This window comes from Saccoglossus kowalevskii, chromosome 7 (genome assembly GCF_978046115.1).
Source record: "Saccoglossus kowalevskii chromosome 7, keSacKowa6.1, whole genome shotgun sequence".
NCBI classification, from domain to species: domain Eukaryota; kingdom Metazoa; phylum Hemichordata; class Enteropneusta; family Harrimaniidae; genus Saccoglossus; species Saccoglossus kowalevskii.
In genome coordinates this window covers 24,492,646-24,506,910 of record NC_140647.1, presented here as the reverse complement: position 1 = coordinate 24,506,910, position 14,265 = coordinate 24,492,646, and the positions used below count along the sequence as shown (strand labels likewise).

General features: G+C 32.9%; 1 protein-coding gene across 1 annotated transcript in view; it reads right to left on the bottom strand.

Annotated features, from left to right (window-relative positions):
* The window catches only part of LOC144359182 (MAM and LDL-receptor class A domain-containing protein 1-like), a 62,716-nt gene that overhangs the window by 41,362 nt on the left and 7,089 nt on the right, over window positions 1-14,265 (bottom strand). The window contains exons 11-21 of the mRNA XM_085501871.1: window positions 13,076-13,216; window positions 12,473-12,590; window positions 9,937-10,175; window positions 8,761-8,889; window positions 7,822-8,169; window positions 6,101-6,256; window positions 4,915-5,174; window positions 2,924-3,008; window positions 1,615-1,762; window positions 1,159-1,275; window positions 72-313 (exon numbers count right to left, since the gene is read on the bottom strand). Of these exons, the coding sequence (XP_085357997.1) occupies window positions 72-313; window positions 1,159-1,275; window positions 1,615-1,762; window positions 2,924-3,008; window positions 4,915-5,174; window positions 6,101-6,256; window positions 7,822-8,169; window positions 8,761-8,889; window positions 9,937-10,175; window positions 12,473-12,590; window positions 13,076-13,216 (1,983 nt within the window). The remainder of the gene's footprint in view (window positions 1-71; window positions 314-1,158; window positions 1,276-1,614; window positions 1,763-2,923; window positions 3,009-4,914; window positions 5,175-6,100; window positions 6,257-7,821; window positions 8,170-8,760; window positions 8,890-9,936; window positions 10,176-12,472; window positions 12,591-13,075; window positions 13,217-14,265) is intronic.

Here is a 14,265-nt window from a genome sequence, read left to right as displayed (position 1 = left end):
CATTGACTATACTATAACTACCAACACAGGACTAATATGTACTTTCACATTACCAATTTGAAATGGCTTACCTCGGGTACAATATCCATCTTCCAAACTAATATCATCAATAGCAATATCACCATGGATTCTATATCCCTGTGTCGCTTCTATGACAACACTACGCGTGTCATCAGATGTAAGTAACAGATTTACTTTGGCTTTGTGCCACTGATCCCCATGTGTTGTTTGTCTTGTCCAGATTGGACTAAGTCCTTGACCACCTTGAAAGTAAACACTCAATGTACCAATATGCGCTCCATACATGTGATACCTGCAACAGAACAATTAGTGGTGCATAAAAATCAGCTAAATTTTGGCTATTAGCCTCATAGATCCATTTTTTTTCAAATCTACACTGAGAAAATATAATGTACTGTATGAGGTCTTTTTATAATAATAATAAATTTATTACACTACTAAAAACCTTCAGAGGGTTTTTGTATGGTAAGGAACATAAAAACATACAATACATAAGAGATAAAAAGTTGTAATAATTATCATAAATATAATCATAACTGGGCCATGGTTTGTAGTGGCCACAGTATTAGCAAATAGTTTTCAAAAAAATAAATTGGGAGGTGTATTAGAACTTCAAGATTTACCTAGTTGACAAGTGAAATACTCTGGACACATATAAACTTATGACAAACTAAAACTAAAAAGCATATATGTTTTATAGAGAAACATTAATTATTACAAATTGTTGATTATAAGAATCCATATTTAATATTATAATAATAGATGAAGTTTGGTACTCTCATTGGACTGGGCACTAAGAGATTAAATTCAGTTCTATGCAAAGTTAATGACCTTCTTGCAGTTATTATTTTATGAAATATATGTATATGAGAAATTAGTGTCATCTTGGCATCCACACATATTTAAGTGCGGTTGTCGTCGCGTGTTCGAATTTCATGTAAATAAACAATGTATTTTAACATGCGTTGTATACGTCGCTATGAGTCCCATATCGAACAGGACTTGGCACGACGACTGCCGCCCTTTGAGCTCTCAGGCTATTCTGCGAATCTTGGAATCTCCACACTCAGTAACTCAGCAGAAGAGAAGCCAAAAAAATTAGAAAGATAATATTATCTAAATCTGTAAGTGATTTACCAGAAGGAGAAACACTTTGGTCTGTTGGCTTCAAACGTAACTGCTGGACTTTCAAGTCTTGCTGCGTCACCAACATCCTGATCTCCATCATTGTCAATATATAAGTAATAGCCTTCAGCTAAACATAAAAATAACAGAGGTCAGAGATTATCCATACTATTTACAACTGAAATTGGTGAATAAAAACAAAAAACATTTTACCATTTTTTTGCTGGATTTAAGAATTTTTTCCTTAAGAATATTTTAATATGAACAAACTTGAAATATACGGTTTATTTTAATTTCATAGAATAATAAATAAGAGGAATATTTTTCATATCAGTAAGGTGCTAAAGAGTACCAAGACTTACATAGTATCTTTATTTACACTTTAATACCCAACAATTAAAGCTGAATCAACCATGATATTGGCAATGTAAAAAAAACACATTGTAATGGTGGTGTGACACTTATAAATTACCTCCCCTGGTGTGGTCTCCAGATGGGCCAGTATGAGGTGCCCCAGTGTCACCTTTAGTTCTTGTCCAATCTAACTCATCATCAATCATCTGATTCCATCCACACAAATCACCCTCAAAGTCACAATCAAAAAGACTGTGAGAGCCTGAATACAAAAAAAAAATAAAAACAAAAAAAAAACATTTTTAGCATGTATTCCTCAAAAAAACGAACCAGAAACTATTTTGAAATACAGGTACATGTATATAAAAACACATATTAATGATTTTGGTATTAGACTCATGCAAGCAAGAACTCAAATTTTTTAAAGAACAGACTAAGTTTAATAAAAATCCCACGTGACATATACATGACATCGTCTGAATCGCACGGTTTCGCTAAAGCCGACCGCTCATAACCGGCCCACGAACCCGTGCGTGATCATGTTAGGAAAAGCTGTATTTCACTGCAGTTAAATTGAGTCATTTGATTGGGCGCACCAAGAAGCTGGCGCCATTAACCAGCGTTGCTGTATCATAAATTTGAACGGCTGGGTTAACGTCCGCGCTAATTCACTGCGAGTCAAGAACAGAAAGGTCTATATTCGTTAACACGTTTCCAAAATGTTTTATTACAACATTAAAAATTGCTTGTGGACAAGTGAATGAAAACCATAGAATGTCTAAATATTTGTTCAAACCATGTTTTAGTAAACTGACAGAACTGTCGAAACTGATAACGTATCAACTTGCCCGATCCAGTCTTTGTAGCAACAAACACATCATTTCCCTCAGATACAGCACTAAGCGTTTTCTTTTGATGGTCAGTAAGCTCGTTCAAAGAGCATAAAGCTAGCAACACGTTGATTGTTATATTTCACTATTTTAACGTCATGCATACCAAGTATGTGTCATTTCTATCATGAGTTCTGATTGGGTAATGCAACTGAGCCAGAGTGAATCTTATAATAGCTTGAGGGCGTGCGACATACAGTAAACTGTGTTGAAATCTGCCAAAGGTTAATGTTGAGGCTTCGGCCGAATAAATGGTCCTTGGCTGGCGAAGATGTATACATGCGTGACTTTTTTTTAGTTTCTAAAAATTTGAATTGAACAACTACAAAATGATGATGTATCACTACTGTTACTTACATGTACATGTACATATAAATTGTTTATTTTTAAGTCATCACATTGTGTTGTGGTCGACATGCCTGCATGCTCCCCTGCGATGCATACAACACATGTACATGTAAAAGTGTTGCAAGGCAATCTGTAAGAGGATTATCAGTCATAAATTTTATTAAAAGCAATATACATGTACTTACTTGAGCAGAAACCGAGGGTGATTGCTATATCATCAATACTTATATCACCTGATGGACCACCACCTCTTGTTGCATTGAAGATCAACTGAGAAAATAATTAAATTTAGTAATCTCACAATATCAGTTAACAATAATTAACATTATTTTTAATTACAACCCTATAGAAAAGTTGGCATTTCTAGTACTCAGACAGTATATCGTCGCATCGACCTTTGCAGCGTGTTGGTCAATACTGTCGCTGTACTGTCTTCTTGCATACTTTGAGGTATCCTCGTAATAACCTCATAATATTATATGCAGGTGTTTTACAGCAGCACTAGTGTTTTTAACTGTTTTATTGAATAAATATCGTCATGTTTGTTGCCAAAAAAAGTATTCATTTAATGATAATTTACACACTTTTATTTATGTCTTTAATATTTTCAATCAAAATAATTTCAAACATGATGAAAAATACTCAAAGTTTTCTATATAATAATAATAATAATAATAATTTCATTTATTACACCATAATGAAAGTTAACAAATCATTTTAGGCTGTTATGTAATAAATTTTAAAAAACAGTAACAATCAAAGAAAGCTTAGAAAGAACTCCCGTGTGCTGAGAGTATTGAAGACACATTAAAAATTAATTCAAAATTACTTGTACTTGAGATATTGATGGAATAGCTGAAAACTAATTATGTAAATCAGGTAACTGATATGAACAGATTTAAGTGTAAAACTAATAAGGTCTGCACAATGTACCAAGTTTCATTGAAATGTGATTAGAACCCAAAAAATATTAATTATTATGCTAATTAGAGAAATAATATGAACAGATTTTAACCCAAAATTAATCAGGCTGTCTATTGTCCTAGAGCATTTACGTACCAAGTTTTATTCAATCGTGATGATCAATACTTGAGATATCAGTATTAATTAATTATGTTAATTAAGTGATTAAGAAGCATACATATTTACCAAAAACTAATATGGTGTATAATCCTAGGTTCATTGAAATGTGATGGGTACTATTTAAAAGTTTCATTGAAATCCAATGAGTGGTTTGTAGACATCAGTGCAACAGCCATAGAACAGCAAAAAATTATGCAAATTAGGTAATTAATAGGCACAATTATTTATCCCAAAATTAATCAGGTCTCTGCATAGTCCTAGAAAATGTTGCAAGTCTCATTGAAATGTGATGATTAGTACTTGAGATATCAGGTGAAAAGCTGAAAATTAACTAATTATAAGGTGATTAATATGCACAAATATTTACCCAAAAACTAATTAGGTCTCTGCACAGTCCTCAAGTAACTATGTACCAAGTTTCATTGAAATGTGATCATTACTACTTGAAATATCAAAATCTGAAAATTAATTAATTATGCAAATTAGGTAATTAATATGTACTGATATTACCCTAAACACTACCAGGTCTGTGCAGTGTCATATGACATCTATGTACCAAGTTTTATTGAAATGTTATGATTAGTACTTGAGATATCAGTGGAAAAGCCGAAAATTGATTAATCATTATGTAAATTAGGTAATTAATAATATTAACAGATTTTTACCCAAAACTAATCAAATCTGCGCATTAGTTCAGAGCATCCATGTGCCAAGTTTCATTGAAATCCAATGAGTGGTTCTTCAAATATCAGTGGAACAGTCATGGAACAGCTTGAAATCAGTTAATTATCATTCAAATTAGATAATTAATATTCATAGATTTTTACCCAAAACTAATCAAATCTGCACACTAGTTCAGAGCATCCATGTGCCAAGTTTCACCAAAATTTGATTAGTGGTTCTTGAGATAACGGTGGAACAAAAAAAGTGACATACATATATACATACATACATACATACATACAGACATACAGACAGGGTAACTGCAAAGACTCCCTTTTCTGCTTCGCACACGGGAGTCAAAAATAGAAGTTAAAGAAAATTAATTATATATAAAAGATATTTTGAATAAAAATCACTGAAATATTCAAACCTGGTAGTCCACTGTCTGGTAATATCCAGTTCTTCCTGGCATCCACTCATTGCCTTGATCACCACTCATAGTCCACAAATCTATGACATCACCATTCGATAATAATTGTTGTACTGTAAGTGTACCAATTCCACCTCCATACATATGATACCAGAAGTTGATACACATATCGTTCATAATATTCATCTGGAACGGTTCACTGAATAAAGCACCCACTGCACCCTGCGGAGTATTGGAGGCCTCAAAATAGAGGTAAGTTCCTGCAGGAATCAACAGTGCAGGCTAAATACTAAATACTCTGGAATAACTCAAATAACTTCTATGATCACTCAATTTTACAAGGTTATATTCAGGCAGTGCATTTATTACTTATTCCCATCACACTTGCATTGTGCTAAATTTCAATCACATCATTTATGATCTGAAAACTTACTTTGGAATAACTCATTTTTAAAACATGATGATCATCTAATTCTACAAGGTTATATTGATTGTGCTAAATTCATTGAAACACATCACTAGTGATCTGAAAACTTATTCTGGAAAAACGCATTACAAATAAGTATTTTGCAAGGTTATTTCTGAAGCAATTGGCTCCAAAAAGAATGATGCAAATACACAACACAAGCGTGATGAAAAGACAGTGAGAATGTGTTACATGACAAGTTAGACAATTAGGCCAATAAAGATGTCTACCTATATACCGGTAACATGTTATTTAAAAGGTATACAAAATACAACTTTCTCTATAGTGCACATTTATATTCTGTAGATAACTTTAATTTCATGAGAGAAAATTTGTTACCAATGCAATTTTGTGGGTAAGTGATAATTGTAAAATTTCTTTGTGGTCCTACTATACAACACAGTGTCAGTAATTTTCGCCAAATTTTATCTTATCAGAAATGCCAAAAAAACCGTTCAGTATACTAGGTCAATACATGTATGAACTACATAGCTCTAAAAGAACATGCTAGACATGGATCACAATATGTCAAGCAAAAAACCAATTACATCAAGTGCCTACAAACAAAGTAATGCTAAACTGTACACACACAAAATGTTGTGTAGCTATAACATAGAATTTTATAAACAAGAAAAATACTATTAATCAATGCATTTGAATTAACAGAAAAAGCAACTCTATGACTGTAATACAAGTAAGTGTATCTCAGATTTAACCTACCATCTTGGGTACCCAAGGTATGATCGTTCTGTGGCCCAGTGCCACCAGTACCAGTATGTCCTTTATTCTCCACCCAATCCATGTCATCAGTGTACACATTCTGCCAAGAACACATGCCATGCTCAAAATCACAGGAGCCAGGTATATGTATATCACCTAGATAAATAAAATAAAATCGTCCAGTCATCTTAGGTTGTGAATAGGTTCAAGTAATAGGATTTTAATGATTAGTTCAACAAAATGGCCGCCAGTCAACCATACTGACACAGTCATCAAGATCAGCATGTATGGGGTTTAAGTCTGTGTACTGACATAATAAACATTATTATTACATTGGAAAGAACATTTATCTACAACAGTATTTTGATTAGACATTGAAGTCTCGCTATGACAAATACAGTATGTCCATTTGATTCAGGTAGTGGCCAAGGGTTGACACATTTTGTGTTCTACAGTACAAATAATATTTTGCATAGAATGACAAATGAAAATACAGTAAATTATCAATCAAGCCATCGTAGAATGTGCTGCATATTTTTATTGAAGAAAAGTAGACAAAATGTAGTTTCAATGTTTTTTTATTGTTCATTAATTTTTATTGTTCATTAATTTATTTTCAACCAATGCTCCCTACATTTTGGTGATGATTTACATCACCAAAATGTAGGGAGCATTGGTTGAAAATAAATTAAACCAAACAGCATACCAATTATACAATATTTATCCAAAACTATTCGGGCTATATAAACTGTTTTTTTCTTTAGCATCCTGTGATCTAAAATGTCAGTTTAGATATTGAATCAAGTTTGGATCATGTCCATTTAGTTTTTTCGCCCTCTTGAAACCAGTTAACTTAAATATGCAACTTTTATTATGTGTTATTTAATACACATGTACTATGGTTAGCCGATTTTTGTTTCACATTTTTTGTGGCTAAACTGAGTGAACATCTAAACTTAAACATTTAACACATGTAAACATTTAAACATGTAAACATTTAAACATGTAAACATTTAACACATGTAAACATTTAACACATGTAAACATTTAACACATGTAAACATGTAGACATTTAACACATGTAAACATTTAAACATGTAAACATTTAACACATGTAAACATTTAACACATGTAAACATTTAAACATTTAACACATGTAAACATTTAAGACATGTAAACATTTAAACACATGTAAACATTTAAACACATGTAAACATTTAAACACATGTCAATAATGAGAATAACTTCCACTTACGCATGACAATTATATATTTCAAACACATTTCAGACAACATCTAACATGTTGATAGTACCTGTTAAAACCTACTCAGTAGAACATCATCCAGTTATTGGATTGTTTTATGCAAATGTCTATGTTAAGCTTTTCCATCATTCAATGCACAAAACAGGTCAGTTAAATGTTCGAAAGACAGACATGTACTGAGAGTTGACAAAGTCCATCATCTGACAAGCAATTGCAGGCACTTTTAACTGATAACAGCAAAACAAGTTTACCCCAGTAAATTGAGGATGCAAGTTGACCCTATTTGATGTGATATTATTTAGCAAATTGGATGCACAGAATACATACATGTATGTTGATGACCATTGTTTTTGTAAAGTCTGTATAAAACCAATCAAGTCATATCTGGACCAACTTACGGATGGATTTACAAATAAATAGCACATGAATGTACAAGAACTAAATTATCAAATCTCACCTACTGAGGAGCATTTTTCATCAAAGATAAAGTAATCATCAATTCCGATAAAACCGGTGCTACCACTGCCACGAGCCATTTCAAATACAATTTCAAAATCCTGAGTAGTCTCAACTGTCAACTGTTCTTCAAACCAATCATATTCCTTTGCAATACTTCGCATCCAGAGTGCAGTCCCACGGTCACCCCCAATCTGTGCGTACACACGTAACACACCTAAATTCTCGTATCCACTCTTGATGTGATAAAACTGCAGGCATTTTGTAGATGAGGCATGGAATGTAGGCGTGATGAAACGAGCTACCCGATATTTATTCTCAATAGTTGCTGAGACCGTCAAGAAATGACCTACAGGAATATAAATTAGAAAAACATTTGAAAAAACATTTAATATTCCTAGACAGAAATCATTAATAAAATGTCACTCACAATTTCAAAGTGATAACTACTAACTGCAATTGTAAACATATTTGAGGACTCCTTGGAGATTGGAGTCAGCGTTCTTTAATACTTGACATATTTAGATTTCACCGATTTGTTGTTTCTTTTATTTTGCATTAAAAAGTTTGAAACTTTTTGGTTTTACTTATAGATATCATGAAAAACAATCTTTCTTGGGATTCACAATGCATCACAGAAAAATTCAAGGCAAAGTCACCTGTTAGGGTTGAAATTGTTGATAACATTTGTATACATCAACATTGGATTTGTTACACACATTCATCAATATTCTATGAATATGTCAGTTATTTTTTTGTAAGAACTTGTAATTGCCAAAAAAATATTTAATGATTTTTTTATTTGTCAATTTTAATTAATTGAATAACAGCCGAAATGTAGTCCTGTTATAGATTTTGCAAATTTATAAATCCAAATTGGCTGAAAGTTGGAAAAATGTTTCATACTCATTGCCGTTGATGGATTCTTTACTTTTATTACCTGATACTGTTCCAAGAGTGTGATCCGCTGCAGAACCTATTGTACCACCTGTCAGTGTGAAATCTAAAGTATCACTCTGGTCCTGTGTTCCACCACACAAGGAGGTACCATCTTCAAAGTCACAATGATCTACAAAATATGTGTATCAGTAAATAAACAGCATTCACAAATAATTTCCCTGTGCTTATCACAACATTAATGTAAAAGCACAAAAATAAGGATGTAGTAGAAAGTCCTATAAAAGCACAAATGGTCAAAGCCATAATACCTGCATCTCTAGTTAGAAAAGAATCCTCTACAGTGTTTCTATAGTCTATAAGACCAAGATCCTGCGTTATGCGTGGAATCGAACGTAAAAACAAGACAAACAAAGGTCATAGCCTCATAGTGGCAACAAACATCAAACGGAATATTCGACAAACACAAAAGTATTTTGGGGGATATTCCATGCTTAATAATGTGCTGTACACATTTGATGATGGTCAATTTTGATAAGGTAAGAGTATTCAAACGCAATATTTCTCCTGTCAAAGATCGGCCTTTCATTGTGAGCTACGAAATAGAGAAATTTTAGCGGCAGGCATTTATGCACATCTTTCACGCAACTTGCAAGATCTTGCAGTTGAATAGAAAATCACCTATTAATAGTCACTTATATCATAATAAGTGTGATTCATGTATATCATATCTTCTAACAGAAATCACATAAGATAAATGCAACTGCAGTATGAAGTGGTGTAACATGGGGCATTGTCTACTGTCACATTTGCTGAGTTGCAAGTTTGAATCTTGTATTTCATGTTAATATGTTGTAATTGTACATGTAATTTTTTAATGATTCAGATGCAATTTTCGGTTTATACACAGTTCTATTGAAACGTGCTTCTAATAGAATAAATATGGTAATCATCATAAAAATAGGGTCAGATGAAATGAATAATGCTTCTTCATTTTGGACTAACATAATGTACATCTCAGAACAGTTAGGACACATGCAATAAACAAAATGGCCACCTGTCAGCCATTTTAAACAAATTTGAGATAGATAAATAACCAGTAACCCACTATGCAAAAAACTTATATGAATTCAAATATCGAAGGATTAAATCTACATGTTGATAAAGCGGTTTAAGCAAACACTTTTTAACATTATGATTGATAAAAATCAAGACCTACCTAAAACAAAACAATTCCCATCTTCAAGCATGATGTCATCCAAGGCTATATCTCCCTGTATAATGCCCTGAATTGCTTCAAATACAATATTCTTTTGACCATTAGCAGACAGAGTAATCTGAACTTTCTTCCATTCATTGCCCTGTGTACCCCGTCTTGTCCATATGACATCTCCCAAATCATTAGTGTCAGCAAGGTAAAAATTCAGGCACTCTATATGGGCACCATGCATGTGGTACCTGGAATGTGAACAGCAAGTCTAATCATGTATTCAATACAAACAACCTGACCTGACAGTCCTATGTTGTGGTAGTCAATAATGCACACCCATAAGACAAAACACAGTTTTGTTTTGGCTGTTAAGAATATGCCAATGTAACTTGATCAAACAACAAGTATACAGACCTCAAATATTAAAAGCAATTGGACTGGTAGTCTACAGAAGTGATGATATCGTTACAAAATTAAACAAACTATATAAAAAATCAAAACAATTAGACTTTCAAAAAGTCAAAAATATAATTTTTTACCAAAAATTACAAAAATATTTGCTAAAAATTGAGAATTGAGGATATTGTTACAAAATGAACACATCTTATAGAGATCCATTCAAAGAACATATGATTCAAGTATAAAGCCAATATATATAGTCTTAAAGCAGGGGAGTCGTCACCTGCGCATACGTCAGATGGCCATAGCATGTCATTGTTGACAAACAAGCCTACCCAAGAGCCTTTGCGTTTTTAGTGTGTGTTGTTATCGTCACTTGGGACTCAATTCCGATGCGTGTACAGGTGACGACCCTCTCGCTTTAAAAAAAGTCGTTTAAAAAAAGTGGACGCAAGATGGCGATGAGAGACACCAGCTCATCCTGTCATCAACAATGTTGCCCATTGAGATAAAATATTGTGTGCTCTGAACATTTTGTTACTGTTAATTGTTTTATAAATTATATATTAATTATGCTTATTGTTCCTCTTTTCTTAGTTTAAAAAAAATGTTGATGTTGAAATTTGGTATTGTCGGTATAAGTCACCAGAATATACATAAACATACACTTTGCTTAACAGTGAGAGGACCCATTGAACTTTGTATTCAATAGAAGCTCTCACTACTAAAGTCTAGCAAAAATTTAAAGCAAGAGGGTAGTCACCTGCGCACGCGCGGGAATTGTATCCCAAGCGACGATAACAACATACGCTAAAAACGCAAAGACACATGGTGCTTGTTTGTTAGCAATCACACGCTATGACTAACTGTTGCATGCACAGGTGAAGACGACTCCCTCGCTTTAATATTATTTAAATATTCACTAAGACAATTTAGTTCTTACTATCAGAAATATATTGCACAATTTCAAGTATTTTATATCCATGTTTTATTCCATCAAGAGATTTACATATTAAACATTCATATTCCATGATTTCAACTGCCTATGTCTCTTAACTCAACACAAAGCCAAACATTCCCCCTTCCATCAATAAACTTATGAAACACGCTACAAGCCAAATTTTAGGTCAATGTAGTTTAGTGGTCCTGAATAAAAAGCTGACCAATTACCAAAAAATGTTCAAACTTTATTACGTTCCACACAATAGATGCTAATATCAAATTTCACAGCAATGTAATCAGAGGTTTTAAAAAAGAAGATTTTAACTCAGGTAGAAGCCTACTCATATTTGTTGAGAAAGTTGGTCATAAATCGCATGACAGTGTTCATTGGTTTATTATGTAAAATCATGAAGCTATTGTCCCATGGCACCATAAAATAGCATTCTATTGTGTGTTACAGTGACGTATTTTGAGAAACTTGCACTAAATTTTTTCTAAAAATAGCTATTTTTAGAACAATTCCATAGAGCGCAATGTTAAACAAAAATTGCATTTTTCAACACTTTTTAAAACCCAGATTTTTGAAAAAATTCAGGAAAACAAAAAGTAGGCCATCATTAACAATATATTATTTTTTCAGCCTATGTCACCAGCCTACAATTTGAGATATGGCATAATATCTCTGCCGTAGGAACCTATGGTAAAAGCACTATAATACTGCCAAAATGGCCGCTATCCACTAAAATACAACCATGATTTTCTCGAAAATTAACCTGGTGACCCCCATTTTTTTCAAAGTCAATATACTTATATTGCCTGGAAGTACAATATATTAAAAAGTTAAGAAATTCTGGGTTTTTGAAATCATGAGTAGGCATCAACCTTAAGCAGTATAAGATCACATGAACCTATGTTTTGTGATCACTTTATAGCTTTTGTAAACACTATGCTGTGTTCTCATGAAAAATTCAAAATGTATAGGATACAAAGTGTCACATATATGTACCGTACACAGAGTTATCTTATTTTGTGTAAAGTGACTACAAAAAATTGTTTTCCAACATAGTCTTTCTTTCTAGAAATTCTGTAGTTTATATTATATGAAAAATGCAGTAGTATTCAATGAATGATAAATATCAAATAAAACCTATTTAATTAAATTTTAAATTAAATTTTAATTTTTGCAATATAGTTTGACACTCACCAGAAAGTCAGACATTGAGATTCATCTGCTGTGAAAGTCACCTCAGGACTAATGATTCTTGCTTTGGCACCTCTCTCAATATCAAATGTATTGTCAATATAAATAAACCAACCATTTTCTGGGGGAAAAAATACAACTAAACTAAACTAAAAAACTCTATTAGCAAAAGTGAAGATCATATCAAATTACGATAAGCAAATCTTTCAGAGAACCATAGTTCAGAAATCCATAACTGGCATAGTTTGTCAGACCAAGTACTAAATACATGTACCTTGAGTCCTGATAGTATATTGAAATTGAGAGGCTATCCTACAATGTATTAGTAATGGTCTTCACGGTAAATAGTTAATATTTAACCTGAATATTTAAATTAGTTTTCATCATTATCATAAATACTATTAAACTAGGTTTGAATATGTATAGATTTTATCAGCGTTAAAATCCAAAAGTCGGGTGCAATTAATAATTAAACCTGAACATATACCCAACACCTGTGGAAGATTTGGGGTGTTTTGGGCAACATCTGAGGAAAAGTCAGTTCACTTTTTGCCAGTCTTTTATACTAGACATATATGCAATATCTTGGTTTATCATTTCAAGTACCTCCAATAGTGTGATCTCCTGATGGTCCAGTATATCCTGTTCCAGTCTTACTTTGTTGTCGGATCCAGTCAAAATCATCATCATTGGCATCAGTCCATCCACACATACTACTTTCAAACGTACAACTCATAGTGATATCATCTTTAGAAACAATGAACAGGTCATTTTACAAATATATTTAACAGTTGCTTAGTCAATTAAAAATAATTATTAAATTAATGATAATGATCAACTGATGATGGTGAAAATTTTCATAAAAACTTTCATGGTCTTTCATAATTTTGGGCTTCATACACCGATCAGCAGAATTGGGAAGATGTCTAACAATAAGGTTATTACAAGGATACTGGCAAAATGAGCAGACAGAAAATGATCACATTTTTTGCACAATAGACAGGAAATGTTCTGAATTAACAACCGAAAGTCAAAGGCTTTCCACTTGATGCCCCATTTCAGGTCATCCATCTATCCACAATAACATAACTCATTTCACAGATCTGCTGCCAGGCATTGAGCTATATCAATCCAATGTTAATTATTAACTTCCTTTTTAATTATTTTCCCCTTGTCAGATATCAACAGAAGTATAGTCACATTTAGTTACAGGTACGCAATATTTTACAATAAATGATGTACATGTTAACTACTATTACTATTAAACAAGAATGTCTATAGTACCTCCTATATTGAGGTATCTAAAGGTGCCTCTAGAGGGTAGTTGCGCGTGCAAAAGGTGAGGCGCATTTTTGTCTATACGGCAGTTACGCAAATCAGACTTGCGCATGGTATTTAAATTTGAGAACAAATGAAATGTACGCGTAAATCAGACTTACGCGTGGCATTTAAATTTTATAACAAATGAAATGTACGCGTAAATCAGACTTGCGCGTGACATTTAAATTTTATAACAAATGAAATGTACGCGTAAATCAGACTTACGCGTGGCATTTAAATTTTATAACAAATGAAATGTACGCGTAAATCAGACTTACGCGTGACATTTAAATACAGTTCAGATCAACTGAAATGTACTTTTAAACAAGGATGTCTATATTGGCTGGACATATTGGCTGGTAAGGTAGTGTTGGTAATGGTGGGGGGGGGGTGTCTATTCATGAGAGTAGTTGAAAGCCTTGCATTGTAAAAGGTCAAATTTCATGAAAGCCAATAATCATGGTACAAGCCGCAAC